The 24,937-nt window shown below is 33.4% G+C and overlaps 2 protein-coding genes across 2 annotated transcripts in view; one reads left to right on the forward strand and one right to left on the reverse strand.

The window, feature by feature from the left end:
- The window catches only part of LOC105327441 (uncharacterized), a 49,833-nt gene that overhangs the window by 13,517 nt on the left and 11,379 nt on the right, over positions 1–24,937 (reverse strand). The gene's annotated exons all lie outside the window — the stretch shown is intronic.
- LOC136269786 (uncharacterized) lies at positions 507–23,374 on the forward strand. The gene is made up of 17 exons (XM_066081985.1): positions 507–945; positions 1,260–1,427; positions 1,781–1,948; positions 2,272–2,439; positions 2,754–2,921; positions 3,275–3,442; positions 3,770–3,937; positions 4,299–4,466; positions 4,619–4,738; positions 4,889–5,074; positions 7,312–8,560; positions 9,155–9,434; positions 9,563–9,676; positions 10,197–10,278; positions 13,869–14,030; positions 15,084–15,245; positions 20,694–23,374. Exons 1-17 carry the CDS (start codon positions 780–782, stop codon positions 20,891–20,893), a joined length of 3,897 nt encoding a protein of 1,298 aa, XP_065938057.1. The 5' UTR covers positions 507–779; the 3' UTR covers positions 20,894–23,374.

The following is a 24,937-nucleotide window of genomic DNA, read 5'->3' on the forward strand; positions in this document are numbered from 1 at the left end:
ATCAGGACCAGCAAGTCTTAGAGTCAGCAAAATCAGCACAATGTCCATGTGTTGATGCTTACCAATCAGTTTGTCTTAAATGTCAAACCATATTACGAGTCCATGTTCTTGACAGATTGGAGTAGTATTGGTATTTGATAAATGTAGGCCCTATAATGTGGTTTGACATGTGTGACCCAATAGTTCAGATACATGTTCTAGACTCTTTTTTATTGCAAAACTTGACTCATTTTGTTTTAACCTGCTGACATAATATCTGTATTTGGGATATAATTACGTATTGTAGAAATGGGAACTGATGAAACTCAGGGTGACCAAGGAGTATTCAACATCAGTGAGGAAAACCAAAGATATGTACCGGCAACCTGCACAGGAGAGCCTGGGCTCTACACTGAGAAAGATAGTGATGGCTCCAAGACAACCAATGAAACATCCATGGAGGATCTAGGCAATGGTAATGTATTTGATACGTTCATATGATTTACAATATTGTTTAACTATTATGCCATTATTTTCAGCAAAAAATGCCATGTGTTGATGCTTAGCAATAGGTTGTGTCTTAAATGTAACCCCATATTATAGGGTCCATGTTCTTGAGAGAATGGAAAAGTATTGGTATTTGATAAATATAAATGTAGGCCCTATAGTGTGGTTTGACATGTGTGACCCAATAGTTCAGATACATGTTCTAGACTCTTTTTTATTGCAAAACTTGACTCATTTTGTTTTAACTTGCTGACAGTTTATTTGTATTTGGGATATGATTATGTATTGAAGAAATGAGAACTGATGAAACTCAGGGTGACCAAGGAGTATTCAGTATCAGTGAGGAAAACCAAAGATATGTATCAGCAACCTGCACAGGAGAGCCTGGACTCTACACCAAGAGAGATAGTGATGGCTCCAAGACAACCAATGAAACATTCATTGAGGATTTTGGCAATGGTAATGTATTTGATATGTTCATATGATTTACAATATTGTCTAACTAATAGGCCATTAAAATCAGCCAAAATGTCCATGTGTTGATGCTAAGCAATTGGTTTGTCTTAAATGTAACCCCATATAATAGGGTCCATGTTCTTGACAGATTGGAGTAGAATTGGTATTTGATAAATGTAGGCCCTATAATGTGGTTTGACGTGTGTGACCCAATAGTTCAGATACATGTTCTAGACTCTTTTTTATTGCAAAACTTGACTCATTTTTGAAACTTGCTGAAATTTTATCTGTATTTGGGATATGATTATGTATTGTAGAAATGAGAACTGATGAAACTCAGGGTGACCAAGGAGTTTTCAGCATCAGTGAGGAAAACCAAAGATATGTTTCAGCAACCTGCACAGGAGAGCCTGGGCTCTACACCGAGAAAGATAGTGATGGCTCCAAGACAACCAATGAAACATCCATGGAGGATCTAGGCAATGGTAATGTATTTGATACATTCATAAGATTTGCAATATTGTCTAACTAATAGGCCATTCAAATCTGGACCAGCAAATCCTAGAGTCCTAGAGTCAGCAAAATCAGCACAATGTCCATGTGTTGATGCTTACCAATCAGTTTGTCTTAAATGTCAAACCATATTAAGAGTCTATCTTCTTGACAGATTGGAGTAGTATTGGTATTTGATAAATGTAGGCCCTATAATGTGGTTTGACATGTGTGACCCAATAGTTCAGATACATGTTCTAGACTCTTTTTTATTGCAAAACTTGACTCATTTTGTTTTAACCTGCTGACATAATATCTGTATTTGGGATATAATTACGTATTGTAGAAATGGGAACTGATGAAACTCAGGGTGACCAAGGAGTATTCAACATCAGTGAGGAAAACCAAAGATATGTACCGGCAACCTGCACAGGAGAGCCTGGGCTCTACACCGAGAAAGATAGTGATGGCTCCAAGACAACCAATGAAACATCCATGGAGGATCTAGGCAATGGTAATGTATTTGATACGTTCATATGATTTACAATATTGTTTAACTATTATGCCATTATTTTCAGCAAAAAATGCCATGTGTTGATGCTTAGCAATAGGTTGTGTCTTAAATGTAACCCCATATTATAGGGTCCATGTTCTTGAGAGAATGGAGAAGTATTGGTATTTGATAAATATAAATGTAGGCCCTATAGTGTGGTTTGACATGTGTGACCCAATAGTTCAGATACATGTTCTAGACTCTTTTATATTGCAAAACCTGACTCATTTTGTTTTAACTTGCTGACAGTTTATTTGTATTTGGGATATGATTATGTATTGAAGAAATGAGAACTGATGAAACTCAGGGTGACCAAGGAGTATTCAGCATCAGTGAGGAAAACCAAAGATATGTATCAGCAACCTTCACAGGAGAGCCTGGGCTCTACACCGAGAGAGATAGTGATGGCTCCAAGACAACCAATGAAACATTCATTGAGGATTTTGGCAATGGTAATGTATTTGATATGTTCATATGATTTACAATATTGTCTAACTAATAGGCCATTAAAATCAGCCAAAATGTCCATGTGTTGATGCTAAGCAATTGGTTTGTCTTAAATGTAACCCCATATGATAGAGTCCATGTTCTTGACAGATTGGAGTAGAATTGGTATTTGATAAATGTAGGCCCTATAATGTGGTTTGACGTGTGTGACCCAATAGTTCAGATACATGTTCTAGACTCTTTTTTATTGCAAAACTTGATGCATTTTTGAAACTTGCTGAAATTTTATCTGTATTTGGGATATGATTATGTATTGTAGAAATGAGAACTGATGAAACTCAGGGTGACCAAGGAGTTTTCAGCATCAGTGAGGAAAACCAAAGATATGTATCAGCAACCTGCACAGGAGAGCCTGGGGTCTACACCGAGAGAGATAGTGATGGCTCCAAGACAACCAATGAAACATTCATTGAGGATCTAGGCAATGGTAATGTATTTAATACATTCATAAGATTTACAATATTGTCTAACTAATAGGCCATTAAAATCAGGACCAGCAAATCCTAGAGTCCTAGAGTCAGCAAAAACAGGAAAAATGTCCATGTGTTGATGCTTACCAATCAGTTTGTCTTAAATGTCAAACCATATTACGAGTCTATCTTCTTGACAGATTGGAGTAGTATTGGTATTGATAAATGTAGGCCCTAAAATGTGGTTTGACATTTGTGACCCAATAGTTCAGATACATGTTCTAGACTCTTTTTTATTGCAAAACTTGACTCATTTTGTTTAAACCTGCTGACAAAATATCTGTATTTGGGATATAATTACGTATTGTAGAAATGGAAACTGATGAAACTCAGGGTGACCAAGGAGTTTTCAGCATCAGTGAGGAAAACCAAAGATATGTACCAGCAACCTGCACAGGAGAGCCTGGACTCTACACCAAGAGAGATAGTGATGGCTCCAAGACAACCAATGAAACATTCATTGAGGATCTAGGCAATGGTAATGTATTTGATACGTTCATATGATTTACAATATTGTTTAACTATTATGCCATTATTTTCAGCAAAAAATGCCATGTGTTGATGCTAAGCAATTGGTTGTGTCTTAAATGTAACCCCATATTATAGGGTCCATGTTCTTGACAGATTGGAGTAGAATTGGTATTTGATAAATGTAAGCCCTATAGTGTAGTTTGACGAGTGTGACTTAATAGTTCAGATACATGTTCTAGACTCTTTTTTTTCTTGCAAAACTTGACTCATTTTGTTTTAATTTGCTGACAAACTATCTGTATTTTGGATATACATGTGTAATTACGTATTGTAGAAATGAGAACTGATGAAACTCAGGGTGACCAAGGAGTTTTCAGCATCAGTGAGGAAAACCAAAGATATGTATCAGCAACCTTCACAGGAGAGCCTGGGCTCTACACCGAGAAAGATAGTGATGGCTCCAAGACAACCAATGAAACATCCATGGAGGATCTAGGCAATGGTAATGTATTTGATACATTCATAAGATTTGCAATATTGTCTAACTAATAGGCCATTAAAATCAGGACCAGCAAATCCTAGAGTCCTAGAGTCAGCAAAATCAGGAAAAATGTCCATGTGTTGATGCTTACCAATCAGTTTGTCTTAAATGTAACCCCATATTATAGGGTCCATGTTCTTGATTGATTAGAATAGAATTCATAATTGATAAATGTAAATGTAGGCCCTATAGTGTGGTGTGACATGTGTGACCCTATAATTCAGATACATGTTCTAGACTCTTTTTTATTGCAAAACTTGACTCATTTTGTTTCAACTTGCTGACAGTATATCTGTATTTGGGATATGATTATGTATTGTAGAAATGAGAACTGATGAAACTCAGGGTGACCAAGGAGTTTTCAGCATCAGTGAGGAAAACCAAAGATATGTTTCAGCAACCTGCAAAGGAGAGCCTGGACTCAACACCGAGAAAAATAGTGATGGCTCCAAGACAACCAATGAAACATTCATTGAGGATATTGGCAATGGTAATGTATTTGATACGTTCATATTATTTACAATATTGTTCATGAAGACACCACAAATGAGGTCCCAAGAGGGATCTATGCATTTGTTATGCTTTCAACACAGTGATTGTTTTCAATGTTATTTGTCCTATAACAGACACATATTTTTTTAGATATTGAGATGTACCCAAGTGATGATGATGATGATAAGTCATACGTTCCAGATTCCGAAGCCTATTATTCTAGCTCTTCAGACTCTGTTGTGTACCCAGAGAATGAGGAATTAATCAAATGTAAGCACAAGTGTTTATCATGATTGCTGTTCAGTAACAAAGACTATAGATTCAAATTGTAACTTTTATCCATGTTTTTAAAAATGTTTCTGTATTTGTGGTGTGGTTAACAATCTTTTTCAATGAAGCAATGTATTTATGTGATTTTAGGCAAAAAGCTTTCATTAAGGAGTAAAAAGAAACTTAAACTAGAAATGTCCAAGGAGAGGAGTCATTTTACAAATGGTTCCAAATCAGTAGATCATTCCAAGGAAAGTGTGCAGATAAATGAAGAATTGTCAAGTGAAGGTCAATCTGAGGACAGTGTCCAAATAAATGAAGAAGCATCTAGTGAAGGTACTGTCTTATCTTTGTATCTCAAATACATGTATGTCGTCATTATCTTTCTTTTATGAATTTTTAGTTATGATATCTGAATTTGGGACTGCATGGTGCAGCATATGCCAGGTGAGAAAAAAACTGACTACTCTTCTTATGTGACACCTACATGTATGAAGTTCGAACCACTTGTCCTTTTTTCATATATCAAAATGTTTTATCTACCGGTATTTGATAATAATATGTATATTTCAACCTTGAGTATGTTTATGACCTAAAAAAGGAAATGCTCATTTTGCACTACAATTAAAATGAAATATAATCAGTGGATTATACAGAAGTGACATTACATTATGATTGTAAAAATGTTACAGGCTGTAGAAAACGATTGCTTTTTACTTTTAATAAACACCATACGAAGTGAAATCACAGTCTCGATTTTTTTCTCTATATAACTAAACAATTTACTCTTGATCTCTGGAACTCCTATCTCTCAAAGTTCTTGATCTCTCAAAGTAAAACGTGGGTCCTGTTATACATATCGCATTGTTTTTCACTCTTAATAACTCGAAGTGGTTGCTGTGTACACACGCAGACGATCAAACTTATAATTATGGACTTACTTGGATGGTCGGGTGAATGCCATGGGGCTAGCGTGGTAGTGTTCAGTGTTTTCCCCAGGCCGTTTTTGTCTGGCGGTACAGCCATGCATTGAAGATCCCCCACTATGCATTACACAGTGCCGCCATGCTTCCAGCTATGCTTCCCGCTATGCATGTTTATTTCAAAGCAAAATTCTTTTTCCAATTATGAAACATCTTGACTGTAATTAGTAGATGTAAAATTGTTGTTTCTCCGCTCTCAAACTTCACAAAACCACTTGCACCCGCAGTGACATGACTAGAAACATCGTATATTGTTTGCCTATGAAAATGATTACATACATGTAAACGAGGAAGAGGACTGGTGTCAAGATATCACAGATACTTTTATATAAGCCCCAATTTAAACAAGAAAATATTAACTGCCCAGAATAAGTTGATTCAAGTTTACTGTAATTGTATGGACTTGTTCTGCATATTTCTTGTTCAACCCCTTTTAAAAAAATCTCCTATATATAATATGTAGAAGAAGGAGTAGGACAGAAGTTGACGTTGAACTGCCTTGTGAATTTATATTTCTTGTGTTTTGTGAAAACTTGTGAGGACCAACCTCTTGAAAAACTGATTTTGAAAAAAAATGCTTTTAGTTTTGCCAGAAAAAACCCCAGAAAAATTCTATATTGAATTTACACAGATATTAAAATATAATTATGAATTGAAATGATACTTGTTAGTATAGATTTCATGAAAATGCATCAATTATAGAACATATCATGTTGTACGTTTCATCATATCGTTATATTATTGTTAGGCACAGTGATTTCAAGCCGGCTTGGACGCTTTAATGCCACACCGCACACTTACTCTGAAAAATTTTTCCCCATGCATCAATTTTCTGGGGAAAACACTGAGTGTTAATTGGTTGATTACGTAAGTGACACTACACCTTGCTTCCTTCAAAGGGTAGAGAGGTAATTTGAAACTGGGGAAAGTTACGTATATTAAACCGCTCTTTACCTAAAATATTTTGTGATTAAGAAAACAATATATACTTTAATGTTTTTAAGGTGAAAATACGAATGAAATCATGATAGATTATCCTTACATGTCATAAATATAAACTTCCGGCCACTATCATTTTAGAACTAAAACTACCATAACAAAAATTTACAGATTAAAAACTTTCGATCTCTTGAACATTTGATATCTTGAAGTTTAATCATGGTCCCCTGAAGTTCGAGTTAACAAGATTCACTTGTAGCAAGATCTGCCTGTGCGGCTTAATTGCCAATTAGGGCCCTGTAATGTCTGTCTGTTCAGTAAGTTTATTTTCACTGGCAGAAAAAGTACATATTTGCCTAGGCTTATTCATTTAAATGGAGAATCATTTGTCAAATTCATACTTCATACGAAGACTTTCTTAACTGCAGGTGTGTCTTAAGCTTGACCCAAGCCATTCCTGCAAGTTAATCCCTATTTTTCTTGTATAACAGTATAAAAGTTTAACTTGATGCTACTTTGTTTAAAAAGGTTTGAAATGTGTATGTTGACATGCATCACAGATCTTGTAAGTTGGAGTCAAAATATGTAGGCTGAAGATAAGTTTTCTACAGAAAATAGATAGATACAATAAGATATACAATTTCTTTTTAGGAATTCATTTGCATCTCAAAGCATTGCCGAAGCCTGGGTACAAGAAAAGATATGACAAGATTAACTTCTGTACTTTCTGCCACAAGGAAATGCATTCTAAAATATCCAGACATTTGCTTACCCATAAGAATGAACTGAAAATAATGGAAATTCAGATGCTACCAAAAAAGTCAAAGAAGAGAGGGATGCTATTCTTAGAATTGATCAATGAGGGAAACTATAAACATAACATTGAAGTTTTGAAAAATGGTGGTATCTTTATTACAGCAAGACGAGAAAGTCCAGATTCGTTAAATCATTCACCTGATGAATATCTTCCTTGTGAGTTTTGTAAAGGTTTCTTCTTGAAGAATCTTCTGTGGCACCATGCAAAAACTTGCAAATTAGGTTCCATAAAAAACGATGAAGATGATGAGGATGAAAAGTTGGGAAAATCTTTTGTTAGGAAAGGAAGAACATTACTATATGGTTCACTCTTTGATGAAAATGAAAGTAATATTACACATTTGTTAGAGAGAATGAATGATGGAGAAGAAAAAGAAATCATTAAGAAGGATCTTATAATTAAAAACTTTGCTTCAATTCAAGTTCAAGCTTTGGGAGAAGAAAGAATTCAGAAAAAAAATGACATGCATAGAGTGAGTTCAAATTGCAGAACCCTTGCACGTTTAGTAATGATGGCCCGAAAGGACATACCACTGCCATCATTGAATAAGCTACTGTCCCCAGAACATTTTGATAAAATTGTGAAGTATGCAAGTCAGCTCTCCTCTGAGGTTCCATCTCTTGGCCCAAGACTTGGTCATCTTATAGGTCATTGTATAATGGTAAAAAATGGCTATGCAGTAAGGAAAAATGACGAGACAATGTTGAATGCATCAAAAAACTTTAAGCATCTCTTTGATTCTGAATGGGGTTATAGAGTCAATGCACCATCAAGGAAAAGAAAGAGAGTGGCCAATTTAAACAAACCTTCCAAAATACCTAGCACGAGCGACTTGGTAAAATTCAGGGATTTCCTCATCTTTGAAATGAAAGAATCTGAGCAAATTGTGGAAAGTACTCAAGATCATTTAGCATGGAATCGGCTTGCTAAGGCCACTATGTGCCGTTTAATACTTTTCAACAAACGAAGGGTTGCAGAAGTGGAAGATTTACCTGTAGAGGACTTTCAGAAACGTCCCAAATGGACTTCGACTGAGGAATTTGAAGAGTCTCTGACAGATATGGAGAAAACCTTTGCTAAAAGGTAGGGGGGAATCTGATAAAAAAAAATTAATTAATCTAAATTCTTTAATTTATCACAGTACAAACTTAGGTCACTATCAAATTGGTAATTCAATTTTACACAGATGCATTATTATAAAAGAAAGACTAATTATAGTTTATAAGTTAGATACAGCTATATTTTGCACACAAAATGGAGTTGACCTCACTTTTCTTTAAATCTGCATTTTCCTTAGTTTGTAATAAGATCATTTTTTTGTACGCTTATGCACTTATGCATAATTTGGTGATAATTTCTCATCTACCGTTATATCCAATTTTTAAAATTTTAATTGTAAATTTTAAAGAAACTATTCAGATGTTCTCATCAAACTTCATACAAATTATCATGTTGCATTACTTATATACCCTCCAGGCATTCAAGTCTTATGGACATATTTTTAGTTTTGCCAACTGTTTATATCTTATACTTCGAGATTGTGAAATGTAAGCAACATCAGACTTTGTCTACAGTGTATTTGTGATATTTGTAAGGAGTAGCCAAAGCAGATAACAATTGTATACAGAGACTTTTATTTTTGAACATAGGTTATTAATAATCTTTTTATTCTTGCAGGATGGATTTAGTCGAAGGTTTTGGGAAATCAAAAAAAAATATGAAAGCGTATATTCTTTTGACCCCTGATTCGAAAAGAGCATTAGAAGTTCTCACAAGATACAGATCTGCTGTTGGAGTTTGCCCAACAAACAAATACATGTTTGCAAGACTGCATGCCAATACACCATTATCTGGGACAACAGCAATGAAGGAATTATTGGGAAAATGTGAAGGATTAAAAAATCCTGAAAATATAACATCAACATCATTGAGAAAATACATTGCAACTGTTTCCCAAGTAAGTACGATTAGCACTAGGTGTCCTCATGAAATACTATATGTCTCTTTTTTTTTGCTTTCTCCATGCAGTTAGGTAAATTAATTTTTTATGATTATTCCTAATAATATGATTCATTTTTTCAATAGATATTGGATATGACACAGGGAGAACTAAAATTACTTGCTAAACATCTGGGGCATGATGTAAAAACACACAAGGAATACTATCAGTTGTCATCATCTGTGCTTGAGCTATCCAAGGTTAGAAGTGTTTTAGTTGTGACAACATTTAAAGAACTCATTTGCATATTTGAATTGGATGACCTTGCTATCTAAATTTTCACCATGTGCTAGAGTGTTAATGAAGAGATCACTTAGGTGGTAGAATTATAAAGGTCCCCTGGACAGAAAAACTAAAACCTGTGCAGCATACATACCGTTACCTATTATTGTGTAATAGGTACTCAAATTGTTTATAGAAATAAAAAAAAAAGGGGGGGGGGGGTAAAAAAAAACCTGTATACAAGAGTCATTTTAGGTCAAGCTTCCCAAATGAAAAAAATTAATCCTGTAGAGCAGAAGCTTTATCAGTCCTAGAAGATTATGAAATTGGAAGATCAAAAAGAGTGTTGGCTAATATGGAATAATTAATCATACTTTAGTTGTAGCTTACATGTATATATTAAAAGAGCATGTATTTTGACAATGCTGATAAGTTATAGGTCATTAATTAATCTCTTGCAAGGTCCTTATGAAATACATGCATCTTTAAATGTTTTAGGTTGCTCGGATGCTTTATGCTGTGGAGAATGGTCAAGTCAATGCATGGGCAGGAAAGAAAATGAAAGACATACAGTTGGAAGGTAATTATTTTGTGAACAGTTTTATTTTTTCATACCTTCTTGTCTTTATTTACTAAGGACTATCCAGTGAAAATAATCTATGGGGATGGATCCCTATTTTTTATGGGGTGGGAAGCAAGGTATTGGGGTATTTTTGTGTACTAAAGAGTCCAGGAAGATGATTACTTTATTACTGTTAATTCAGAAGTAGAAGCTTTGAATTATGCTTTCTGGTTGCCTATGGTAATTGTAAAGTGGTCTCAGGAAAGTTCAATTTTATGCCAAATTTACCGGTTATGAAACTAATAAAGTCTAGGAACAATTCTTACATGGATGAAAACTCACAAAAAAGTTTATTAATGCTCCCCTTCGAAGAAGGGAGGGCTTATTGCTTTGCTGCTGTCTGCCGGTCGGTCGGTCCACCAACAGTTTCCGTTCATTTTCTTAGCAGAGGATGAACATATTAAAATGAAATTTGGTATTCAGGTTTATCATAATAATATCTAGGTCAAGTTTGATATTGGGTATGATCGAGCTATTTTCAACAGAGTTATGGCCCTTGGACATAGAAAAATTCCAGTTATTTGCAGTTTCCGCTCATTTTCTTCGCAGAGGATAAACATATTGTAATGAAATTTGGTATACATGTTTATCATGATTATATCTAGGTCAAGTTTGATAATGGGTACGATCGAGCAATTTTCAACAGAGTTATGGCTCTTGGACATAGAAAAATTCCAGTTATTTGCAGTTTCCGCTCATTTTCTTTGCAGAGGATGAACATATTGAAATGAAATTTGGTATATAGGTTTATCATGATTATATCTAGGTCAAGTTCGATATTGGGAAAGATTGAGCAATTTTCTGCAGAGTTATGGCTCTTGGACATAGAAAAATTTCAGTTATTTGCAGTTTACGTTCATTTTCTTTATGGATGTTTCCAAGGAGGGGGGCATAAGTGTTTCACAAACGTTTCTTGTTTTAGTTACTTTAGCGGCTTAAATTTGCAATAAATAATTCAAAAATATTGACTGGGGTTGAGGGCAACAATCATTATTTGAGCCCCAAGGGATAAACTATTGCAAAATACTATACTGAATTTGAGAGTACTACCTAATTCTGCTTTTAATTATAATAGTCTGTGATTGGATCAGTTTGAGGCAATAATTGCCTTTAATGATTGCAATTATAGTTGAATCTATCCGTAATAGGCAAAGTTAATATATGATCTAGGAATTTGTATGAATCATGAAATTGGGGGGAAAATCCCTTGGTATGAAAATATCAAACATATTCTAAATAACTGCGGTTTATCTAATATATGGATTAATCAAACTATACATAACTCACAATGGCTAAAGGCAAAAATAAAATTATAGAATTTATAAGGAAGAGTTAAAATTTGAACATTATTTTGATACATTATCAAAAAAAGATGCAATTACTTTTACATTTCGAACATGTAATCACCATCTACCCATTGAAAGTGGACGTTGGGCAAATATTCCCAGACATGAAAGATTCTGTGCTCATTGCAATAAGTGCGAAATAGGAGAAGAATTTCACTACATACTTAGCTGTAACTCGTTGCAGCAAGAACGCAATCAATGCTTATCAAATATAAATATAAAAATAAAAAATGCTATTAGTTTTAAATTTATAATGTCTAGAACAAAACACTGTTCTCTGAGGAAATTATGTGCTTTTATTAGAAAAATAAATAAAAAATGCTCCCCAGGTTAGAACCCCCACACTTCACATTTGTATTAACGAGTTAGAGTTGTATATGTTTTTTTTTCTCTCTCTCTCTCTCTCTCGCTTACGCATGCATTGTTAATTATTAAGAAATACCACATATTGTATTATTATAATCATTGTGTACCATTGTGCAATGGTGTTGAGATTGAAATAAATGAATGATGAAAGGAGCCAGATAATTCAAACATGGTATGAATATTTATTATGTTCCATCGGAAAAATGAATAATGTCCATGTGGTATTAATATTACACTTAATCATAGGCATAAATAATATCATTTATGTCTCTTTGTCAAATCATTCAAGATGATGCACAGAAAGATGTGGCAAGTAATTAAATGAATAACAAAAAAGTTTTTTAAAGATATTTAGACATTTATTTTTTAAAGGAGTAGGGGCTTTACCAAAATTATGAAATTCATGGCCCCTGGGTTCAATATACAGGATGTAGGTTTATCGGCTAAGACGGTCAAGATTGTTTGAATTTTCTATGTTCCATTTTAGTTTTAACTTTTCTTAAATATGTTTTTACATGTTTGTACTGGTTAAAAAGATCCAAACTGCAAGTTAAGTGCAAGCAACACTTTAAGTTCAGTCATTTTTTCTAAATTTGCTCCATCAGGAAAAAAAATGTTGTAAAATGCTAAAAAAGCAAATTATTAATTAATAGTTTTGAACACAAAAGAAAGAAAAAAATATTGTAATGAGAAGAAGGTTCCTTTGTTTTGAAAGATCTTAATTTTCTGAGTATGTGAAATGTACACACACATATACAAGATTTGTATTTATTTGAAGTTTATATATACATTGAAATCAACCCTACAATTTGGTATTTTTATGTTCAATTTTATGTATACCATTTTGACCCAATAATTTGAAAAAACTGTTTTGCACATGTGCAGGAAGGAAGTTATCAGCCATATTTAATCATCCAAAAATATTCCCATATGATGGCAGATGAGTTTGCTTTTGGTTTCCTTACCTTTAATGACAATTTTCAATTTTCTGAAGCATGCTCCTTTTGTTCTGATTTTAATTTGGATGTTCTGGACTTTTGTGCTTATGGAGTAGATTTTTTGTGCTTTTTTAAATTTGATGAATTTTTCATCTGTAAATTTTTTTGTGATCTGAATGGCTTTGATATCAAGAAATATGTGCTTCAAACTTAAGCTTCCCCCCCCCCTCCCCCCCCCTCCCCCCCCCCTCACATTACCAACATAAGAGAATGCATTTTTTGGATATTCATTTACTTGACAACAGGCTATGGAGATACAGTTTATTATTTACTAGTAAGTACCAATGTTATGACTTGAATTCACACATGATTAGAAGGTTAATTAGTTTCAGAAAGTATTTAGGGAATTTGAATGCTGTTTGACAAGGTCTCCAAGATGCATATTTTGGGGGAGATTTGTCACAACTAAAATTAATTGAGTCACTGGCCTCAATTTGGAATTGTAAGACTATGATTTGTCGGAGTCAACATGGTCAATATCATACCGTTTCTTGCACACTGTGTGGCCTTGAGCCATCTTGATCAGTTGATGCATCTTTGGGGAAAAATGTGTGTGGCAAAGTATTTCGCAATGGCCTTATTTAGGAGTTTATTTCTACTTTCTATGCATATTCAAACCTTATTAACATTTTGCACTCTGTGAGACTCAATTAATAAAGGTAGTCCTCTAACATGAGTAACATATAAAAAACTGAAAGACTATGAAAATGAACTTCCATTGATACATCTACAGTATTTCCAAGACAATTTGATTTTTCAGTTTTCACTATCTGTCTTTGCAATATATGATATAATGCATAATAATATGTAAAATTATAATTTTTCCCTCAATTCACAGAACTTCCTGAACCTTTACCAAAAGATGATGATATTGATTATGAACTGGCACAGAAGGAGGACCAATCTAGTTCAACAGCAGATACTAGTAAGCCATCTTGTTCAGATCATGAACAGCCCTCAAATTCAGATAGTGAACAGCTACAGTATATTAGATCAAAAGGTAAGAAAGTTTTTGCATACTTTTAACTCTTCTGCCAAAGTCTATAAGTTTTTCACTCTGTCTTCCACCTACTGCTTTTTTTTAAAAAATCCACTGCTTTTCTACAAAGTTTCATTGCTTTCATTGCGGTGATTCACTCCTGCAACGATTTTAGCTCAAATCGTATATAAATGACAATAACATTTGCATTTCTTACCTGAATTCAAGCATTTTAGCTGTGTATTGCACGAATTAATCCAAACATATCAAGTATAATCCATATATCGATATCTTTTTTTCGTGTATGTCGACAACGCAAGTTGAATTTGTCTGCCATTATTACTGACCTTGATCGGTTTTATTTTGGGACAGCCAATTAGAATTCAGAAGCAGATCTTAACTGAATATAGAGAATCCCCTATTTAAACATAATTAACATGGTAAATATGAATTTTTCATGATATATACCATTTTCTAAATGATGTTTTAGTGATCGAATGAGGCAAGATCGCTTATTAACACTGACATTCAAGTTATCAAGCTCATCAAAACTCCAAGTGTAAATCCCATTAAATCACGCGTGAACTGTCATGGCTGCTGGAAAAGACGACTGGTAAACATGCTAATGTGTTTTATCTGGTTTTGATATTAAATATATGGTTAGTTTTTTCAACCTGAATTTAAAAAAATCATCTTATCTAAAGGAAGTAAAACATAAAAACAATCTTTTCAGGCCAAAGTCAGTCGCATTAAAAAAAGTAATTTTTCCATTATGGAGATCCTTCGGAATTAGAGCCCTCTCCAGTAAACATCAGATATAAAAAAAATTGGATAAGGCTACATTATTGCAGCTAATGGCATACAAATGCTTTTTATTACTCTGATGATTGATAATTTAATTAATAAATGTTGTCCTCTGACTTGAGTAACATAAAAAAAACTAAAGGACTATGAAAATGAACTCCCATTGATACCTCCAAGACAATTTTTTTTTCAGTTTTCACGATATGTCTTTGCAATATGATATAATGCATAATAATTATGTAAAATTAAAAAAATTTCCTCAATTCACAGAACTTCCTGAACCTTTACCAAAAGATGATGATATTGATTATGAACTGGCACAGAAGGAGGACCAATCTAGTTCAACAGCAGATACTAGTAAGCCATCTTGTTCAGATCATGAACAGCCCTCAAATTCAGATAGTGAACAGCTACAGTATATTAGATCAAAAGGTAAGAAAGTTTTTGCATACATACTCTACCATGAAAGTCTAAAAATTGTGGTGAAGCAGCCTCAGGTAGTGAAGATTCAAGTTTCTTTAAATCATGGTCCTCAGGGGTAGGGTGAGGCCGCAATGGGGGCTCAAATTTTTAGATAGGAATATATAGAGTTAAGTCTTCTAAAGTCTTCTTTTCAAACACCAATTTGCTAGAAAAGCTGTAACGTGTGGTGAAGGATCCCCAATTAGTGTAGATTCAAATTTGTTTAAATCATGGTTCACGGGGGGTTAGATGGGGCCACAATGAGGGGTTCAAATTTTAACATAGGAATAAATAGCAAAAAGCTTTTAGAAATCTTCTCAAAAACCAATTTGCCAGAAAAGTTTTAACTTGTGTGAAAGCATCCTCAGGTAGTATATATTCAAGTTTGTTCAAATCATGGTCCCTGGGGGTAGGATAAGACCACAAATTGGAGGGGGCAAATTTTACATAGGAATATGTTGATAGTCTTTAAAATCTTATCAAAAACCGATTGCCCTGGGAACCTCTATCTTGTTTGAAAGCACTTGAGGTGTGTAGATTTAAGTTTGTTCAAATCGTAACCCCCGGGAATAAGGTGAGGCCGAAATGGGGGGGGGGGGGGGGGGGCTATTTAAATCTTACTATGGAATATTGAGAAAAATCTTTAAAATCTTCTTCTTAAAAACCAATTGGCCTGAAAAACTGAAACTTGTATGGAAGTGCATGTAAATTCAAGTTTGTTCAAATCATGACCCCTGGGAATATGGTGGGTCCACACTGGGGGGGGGGGGGGGTCAAATTTTTACATACTAGGAATATGTAGAGAAAAATCTTTTTAAAATATTTTCACAAAACCCAATGAGCCAAAAAGCTCTATCTTGTTTGGAAGCATCCTGGGGTTGTGTAGATTCAAATCAAATGTTTGTTCAAATCATGATCCTGTGGGGGTTTGGGCCACAATGCGGGATTAGAATTGGCCCACAATGCCTGATTAAATTTGGCATATAGGAAATTAAACAGAAAAATGATTTAAATCTTTATCTTTAAACAGGCCTCGATGTTAAATATGTTTTAAAAAAAATGGATATTAAAAAATTTAAACTAAACAAATTTCAATTATTTTGAAATATACTGATATTTTTTTTTTGACTTTTTCAACTGTTTGGATTAAAAATTTGTCAATTGGCTATTGTTGTTTAGGTAAGTAATGTGGCCCCTGGGCCTTTTGTAGTTGATATCCTTGATTATTAATCTATATCTACATATATAAGCATTTTAAAATGTATGCGAAAAAGACCCCCGTAATTTTACCTCTATTCTTAGGGGTTCTAAATCTACCTCTTTTTCATCACTGAAGGTTAATTAACACGTATGGTCTTTGGTTTCAAGAATTTGCAATTGTATATCACTTAAAAACAACATAGAAAAACTTACTTTAAAGTGGTTTTTAGCTCACCTGAGCTGAAAGCTCATGTGAGCTTTTCTGATCACCCGTTGTCCGTTTGTCAGTCCATCCGTCTGTCCATTCGTCTGTAAACTTTTTACATTTTGAACTTCTTCTCTAAAGCCACTTGGCCAAATTCAACCAAATTTAGCACAAAGCATCCATGTAAGAAGGTGAATATAAATTGCAAAAATAAAAGGCCAGATTATATTCAAAGCGGAGAAAATCCGGAAACTGTTAAAAAAGGGGGTGCATTTTAATAAATCTTCTTCTCAAGAACTACTGAGTTAATCTTAACGTAATTTTGCATAAATCATCCTTATGAAAAGGAAAATATAAATTGCAAAACTTAAGGGCTAATAATGTTTCAAATTTGAGCTAATTACAAAAATACTTACAAAGCAGGTTCATTATTTCATATCTTGTAGACAGGCAATTTTGTACAATATAGACTGATCCTGTAACAGGCATTGCCAGTCTATCGTATGGTAGAAACAGAGTTTACCGTATCTCCATTTGAAGCAGCCATTTTGGATGCATGCTGTCAATCTTACAAAGATCAATATGTTTGTTGTGTAACAGCAACAGTTCTCGTGCAATTATAATCTTTGAAACATGGAAGATACATTGGTGCAGATTAATGTGAAGTAAATTGAGGTTAAATATTTCAACGTGTTGTCATCTTCACTTTTGACGATGGTTTTAGCTTGTTTTGATTGTCGTTTCAGTTTGCTTTTAACTTTGGGAACGATTGCCTGTATTCAGTATTCAGATATTTGGAATTTTTACGCAAAGAGTCAAACATAGATTTTGGTAAATAGGCACTTGATTTTTTACCTGATAAAATCTGATGCATTAGCAAAATATTAAAAGACATTTCATTCAATTGGTAATTCAGTTTAGGGGTCACAATGGTGATTAATTCAAAAAGTTTTGTCAAAATGCATATTATTTTCTCAAGGCTATTTATTTTAAAAGGACATTATTTTCGTTGATGGAGATATTTTAAAAATAAATTGTGCCATGTATTCCGAGTTCATGAATGTGTAAATTAACTCCAAAAACATAAAAATGATGTTTATGTGATTGGAAAGGCGCTTTCACATTCTCAGTTAAACCCTGTTGTGACTGTTTAATCTGTAGAGATTATAGATACCGGTGATGCAAACACATACCGTGCATTGAAAATTACAACCGATATTCATTACATTTCGTGTTGATATTACAATTAGTTGGTAACTAATCATTTGTTTACATGAAAAAATGACAATAACAAACTGTCAACCATCTTCATAATTAAAATGTTGTAATTGGGTCCTAGGGTAGGATTAATGCCTCTAAAATACACAGAGGTGCATAAATTGATTTTGTGCATGTCACTTGGCAAACTCTATTACAAAACATTTGGTATATATAATAAATGAATACATTAAAAAAAAAAAAATTGAATAAGTTTTCAGAAGTTGATTATAATTCTTGAAATTTCACTGAAATGTTTGTTGATCATAAGAACTGTCTTACTAAACATTAAATATTTGTATACAGAAAAATCAAAAGGATGATGTGCTATAACTACTTTGTTTGGTCCCTTCTCATTTGATGAATTAATCTGCACCAATTTTGGTAGTTTTCAAATGAGCATGTAAAAACAACGTCTTTTAAACAGTTCTGACATAGTATTATTAGGAGGATATCTGCATTATCATTATTTTAAAGAAAATCATCTTGGTTTGTAGCCATTTGTTGTTTTTGAGGAAAGATGAAAACAATTGATGGGCCTTAGTACAAAACTGATACAGCAAACTATGTCTCTAAGCGTTTAATGGGTGTAACTCCAGAAAAGTTTCTACATAATGTTTTGACTGACCTTTGTCCAATCAGATCAGTAGATTAGTAGGCAGAGTTGAGACATTACGCTCGTGACTTGGTGATAAATTTATGTAACTTTGAAATGTTTTGAAATTCTTTAACCGGGGAACGACGATGTCTATATATAGATAATGGTTAAAGTAATCTCAAACATCAAAACTGTACGAATATTTAAGAAATGTTTTCTTTACAAGTGTTACCGTTAGTATTCTAATAAAAGTATGCCGAATCTTCCTGGAATTACACAGGTTGTAACTTTACTTTGTTTGAAATCTTTCTTCATGGTTATTCAGTTTGAAACATTCTTTACCTAAGGACGAATTTGTCCGCCATTGTTTTATTTTTGCACTGAACATCCGCCTGCGTTGCCTTTCTGTTTCACTGAATCTAAATTCATAACTAATATTCAAAATATTTAATGCCCGTTTTCATGGACTCTATGCCAGAAAATTTAGTCGGTTAGTTATGTGTATGAAGATACTGTTGTCGACGACCAAAGAAGTTTTCACAATCGTTCTTTAAAACGCTTTAATGTTACACCAACAAAGGATAAACATGTAATATATAAATCTTAATTAATTAATTTGTTTGCCAGTTTATAACTAGTGATGATTTCCTCATGGGCATCACCTATGATTTAATCAATTCTCTCTCTCTCATTCAACCACATGTCTTGTTGTTCCTTTACATCTGTATTGGTTAATCCATCTCCTATTACAAATAAAAATCCTTTTCTTTTGGCTGGCTAATACAACGATTGCCATAAATCGAAATATTAAAACAATGCTGAAATCAGTTAGACGCTTTGAAAGTAATGTTTCTTGATACATTGTGAAACGCTTGACTGATGAAGACCTTCAGTAGTCTTGATCATCAAGACGTTTAGGCTTCACAGTGAAGATGGGTAAAGATAAGCGTCGGAGTGATCAACCTAAATGAAAATACGAAACATTCGGACAAATTTGGAAAAAAGATGTGTTGGCATCAGGAATTGTTTAATCGCCATGTGGGTCCCTGGAATTGCATTTTCAAATCGCCCACACGAAAACTTAGTTGCAAATGGCGAGTGGGCAACTGTTAATTTCAAACCCTCCTTCCAGACTATATGGCGATCTTATGTCCATCAATCTTTGTTAACTTTCACATATGAGATAAAAGTTGTGAAAATGAAATGTATATCATTGCCATGGTATATTCGTAGAGCTTAGCATCTTAAATAAACTTAAAAATTATTCACTTAAAAATACACTTATTTAAGTTCAATTTTTTTTCTCATAAATTCCAATACACCAAACAAAAAATATTGCAGGTATATGGCAAGTAAACCACCTTTTCCAGTATTTTCATCATATATACTAGATATGTATAACATGACCATTTAGACAAATTATTAATGAAATAAAATGTTGGCATCCTTTAATTGTGTAGATTCAACATGTTCAAAATATGATTACACACGATAAAGAACCGGTAGATCCACAATGGGTGCTGATTTTTAAACTGATATAATTCTCAGAAAATGTATGAAATTTTTTTTTATCTATGAAGAGATAATACTTTACATATGTGCAAAAACTGCAGGAAATAATATTCCAGTGTTGTATATAATATATATATCGCAACATATTTTCACCTCCACCCCTCTATAGAATATTGAGTCTTACAACAGTATTAAATTTTACTGTTTTAAGTTAAAGTAGTTCGCTATTGTTGCTCAAGTGAGCGATGTAGCCCATGGGCCCCACTCTTTATGCTTCAATCCTGGATGCCCAAGGATGGCAAAGCATCAGTCTTTTGAATGAGCAAATCTCTTGTGTTTGTTTCATCCATCACAGCTGCCTTTTATTCACAGTAGGCTGCTCAGTGATTCATTCTATCAGATCTGTCATCAGACGATTAAACCGTCAGACTTTCTTCTCTAAAGCGAGGTTTATTTTGAGTTTTTGGTCTTGATGCTTAGAGCGTGAATCGGAGCTGGAAGTGACGTGATTGACTTGAATAGGTCTTACCAAAGTAAATTGCATTAGTAACTTGTACCTTTATTTACATTACAAACATCATTATTAAAAAGATGATTTAATATAAAATAGAAATAATCTGCCATATGGATGATTCTCCTTTTTTAGGAAAACGAGGTACTAAGCGGCAATGGACAAAGGAAGAAACAGATTGTCTTAGAAAGAAATTTAAAGGATACTTATCCGGGATTCAGAAAAGTGTTCATCAATCGGAATTGAAGGAGGCCCAAAAGATATGCTCAACAAGGACATTGCCACAATTAAGGGCAAAATTAAATAATATAAAACTGGGGAAATCAAATTGTTGAAGTTTATTTTTCCTTATTTTAAATATCTTTATTATTTTATGCATCAGCAAACACAATTTGAAGATTGTATTTTGCAATGTCTGTCCATCTGTAGGCAATGTTATCTATAAAATAAGATCTAAGAAACCAGTGCATTGTGTATGCTTTTGTTAACAGGTGTTTTTTTTTTTAACAAAGACTTTATCTTTTTAAGAAATTTTTTACAATATTGTCTCAAAAGATGCATGTGAAGATGTAGGGGGAACATATTGGTAATAAAACTATAGTGTCTGTTTATCCAATTCATTTACATGTATCATTCAGTTTATTTCTCATTCCATTTGTCCTTCCAACTTTCATTCTGATCCATAATTTTTTTAAGATGGTTTTTGGGGGACAAGTCAGTGGCTATGACCATTGTCAGGTTATCAAATTGGCACTTATCCAAAATGAGGGCCCACAGAGGGTATTTATCCTTTTTGAACAGTTCTTGTTTACCCAGTATATGGATTTTTGTATTTTTTAGCTCACCTGAGATGAAAGCTCAAATGAGCTTCTCTGATCAAGTTTTGTTCAGTGTCCGTCTGTGTGATTAATTAAGAATTATTGAAAATTTGTAGGTAATTTATAAAATAAAAACCTTTGAAAACATATGCTTTGAAAAGCTTAAATTTATGTATGGTAGAAGCATACTCGGGTAGTGTAGAAGCCATGATCCCCTGGGGTAGGGTAGAGGCCACAATTCGGAAGCATTTTCAGAGTAGAAGCATCCTCAAGTAGAGTTTGAAATGGAATAAAAAAAATGTTGGTTCAAATCGTGATTCCAGGGGGTATGATGGGGCCACAATGGAGGAAGTCAAATTTTATACAGGGGGGGGGGGGGGGATTCAATTATTTTCAAAACTGAAGTGCAATAAATATTAAAATAGATAAATGGTATTACTTATATGCAAGCTTCTTGACATATTGTTAATTCTCAATTGTTTAGGTTGTTGCCCGTGGACAATTATTGGGGCCCCACAAAGGTTCAAAATCTGATGTAGGTAAATATATTTATATACAATTGTTAAGATCTTCTTGAGAACTGCGGTGCTTAATATGTGGTATTGTTATAATGAAAAAAAAATTAAACTGAAACTTTTATACAGAATCTTTTAAACTACATTGTCCAGAATTTTATAAAGCTGATTTTTTATGGCTATGGTTGCTCAGGTGAGCATTTTCACCATTGTTACGGTGATATATTATTTTGACATTCATGATATGAATTTGACATTCATAATATTAAAAGATTGATAGTTAATCAATTTGCCCTGTTCTATGGTTGTTTGTGGTTTGTTTATTACTATCGTAAGGTATTCAGCCCATAATACAATTATAAAAAGTGAATTTTCTTTTTGGTCAAAACAATAAAAACCCAATACATACTTCATAAATAAACTCATGCAGGTTTTTTTGTTTATTTGACCGAAATATATTGATATACGATAATGTCATAATACTCCCTAGTAAATAAAAAAAATCATCACTTTTTCTAGCATATTGATATCAAATTCAGTGTTCACACATAACTGTATGAACCATTTTGATGCAATATATTAGTTAATAATAAGTTTAGAAGCATTTATTGTGTAATAAGTTTGAAATGTCAAGATTGTTCCAGATTAACTTCAAATTATTTTGATGACAAAAATATTAAAACTGATCATATATGCACTCCTACAAGGAGTTTTGCTTTAATAAATATACTCAGAAATAGATTTGACTTTTTATTTCCTTATGCATTTTGACATGTACATGCAGATATTACTTGTAAAAGAGAGGGGGAAATTCAGAGTAGAAACAAGATTTTAACATTAAAATAAATTGGAAAATTTAATCAAGTTCTGGAAGTGTTTATAAGAATTATCTATCCCGTTTGTCACTGTGGTAATAACAGCTTTGTTTATATATGGTGAAAAGATGGGAAGAAATGTTGTAAACTTGACATTCTCCGATCATTAGCTGAAGTATTGTTCTTAAAGGTGCGTTATTATATCACCGTGATGCCAAGGAGCGAAAGTTATTAATGTTTTCTCAAGCCAAAGTAAAAAATTATCTTGTACTGCATGTATTGTGGGAAGATAAGGTATTGTCTTATTTAAATATAAACCGACAACATTTCCCATGACAATACAAACAACGCTGTTGTAAATGAATTGAACTATGCGGAAAATACAGGACTAATTACAAAAGATTTCTCAGTCCTTCAAACCCGTATATTTATGTACACGGCATGACGGAAAACGGAATATGAAAACGAACATGCCTTATACATGTACATGTACTGTTGTTTCAAAACAATAATTGTCTGGGGGTATTTTCTGATAATCCAAACAAAAAATTTGTTCGGTTGCTAAACATTACTACATGTAATTTTGCAATTGGAAAATCCTGGATCCGCCAAAAGACACATTTTTACAACGGGGTCAGACCCCATTGAAGGATTTGAACATACATGTAGTTTCCTGTAGCAAATGTTTTAATAAAAAAATCAAGGCTATATTGATATACTGTGGTTTCATTAATATTCAAGGGTATCAATTTTCGTGGAAAAAGTGAAAATCACATATTCAAGGATACGTAAATTCGTGGCCAATGATCCTTTCAATACAAATTGATAGTAGAAATTGCACTTCAATGAACATTTAATTTCATGGATAGACTTAAAAACGAAATCCACGAAAATTGGTATTCAACGAATATTGATGAAACCACAGTACATGGTAACTTGCTTCATATGGAAACTTTATTACATATCCCATTGGTATGTGCAGTCGCTCCTTCTATTAGGTCCCAATAAGTCAGTTTAAGTGACATACCCAAATAGATGGTTATTTTAAATATATATATGTATATTTGTTAAGAAAATGATTTTGTCAGGATCTGTTTTTTCGGAGACTATTGCATTATTTCCCTCAAAATGTGTACCCTCATTGTCTACTATATGAAAATGTTACCTGGTATTTTCATCTTGATTTGACAATTACAAATGTTATATATGACCCAGTTATCGAAAATTTTGTGGCATTTAGTTTTTTCGACTGTATATCCGTCTGTATGTCTGTCCGCAAAAACTAGTGTAATCTTTGTGACAATACCTTTCTTTGGGTGTTAACATATTGACCGGTTGACCTTGACCTTAGAGTTTTTCCCACCTTTGCAAAATTTTTACCAAACTTTAACATTGGCCATAACTTTTGAATGGTTGCTGTTAGTGCTTTCATACTTTACATGTATATTCCTTGTAACAAGACCTTCTCTACCGTACCAACAATTTGAACTTCGAGTTTGACCTACTTTTTTAAAGTTTTATCCTTGGACATAACTACTAGGGTTTTCATATTTCACATGGTTATTCCTTGTGATAAGTCAGGTACACGACCTTTTATGGAAAGCACTTTTCAACACATGACAATGTTTTCGTCAAACCCATTCTCCAATCAATTGAATGAATCGCAAAGCATGGCGGTTTACTGCGTGTACACGATTCAACAGCGACATGTGGTTCTCATTGGTTTACTACGTAATGTTAACTTGGTCATCGGAGAAAAACTCTACAGCTTCTTTACTAGTATTCTATAAGGCTTAAATTGAAAGTAATAATTGCGCACCTTATATGTTTTTGAAGTAATGGACAGTTTCTTTTTCCGCTAATATATTTTTAATAGTTGGGTCAACGACACAATACTATAAGCTAATTGCAAAACTATTCAAACAGTTGTTAATTGATATATTTTTAGCCTATAACAATATAATCATAGCTTTCAAGAATGACAGAAAGACCAAGCCATCACAAATTAACGGAAATACCAGTATAAATCGATCATAACTGATTAGACCCAACAACTAATTTTGGAATACATGTATATATATATGTTTTTCAACAATAGGGTCCAAGACCCAATTCCACTGTTTAAATGCAATAGGTATATATACAGTTGGTTAACAATTTAGTCTTGTTTTTATGGTATACATAGCTTCCCGACGTGAATTTGGATATTATTCATCTGATCCCGTCGCCGC

The sequence above is a fragment of the Magallana gigas genome, chromosome 4 (assembly GCF_963853765.1).
Source record: "Magallana gigas chromosome 4, xbMagGiga1.1, whole genome shotgun sequence".
Classification (NCBI taxonomy): Eukaryota; Metazoa; Mollusca; class Bivalvia; order Ostreida; family Ostreidae; genus Magallana; species Magallana gigas.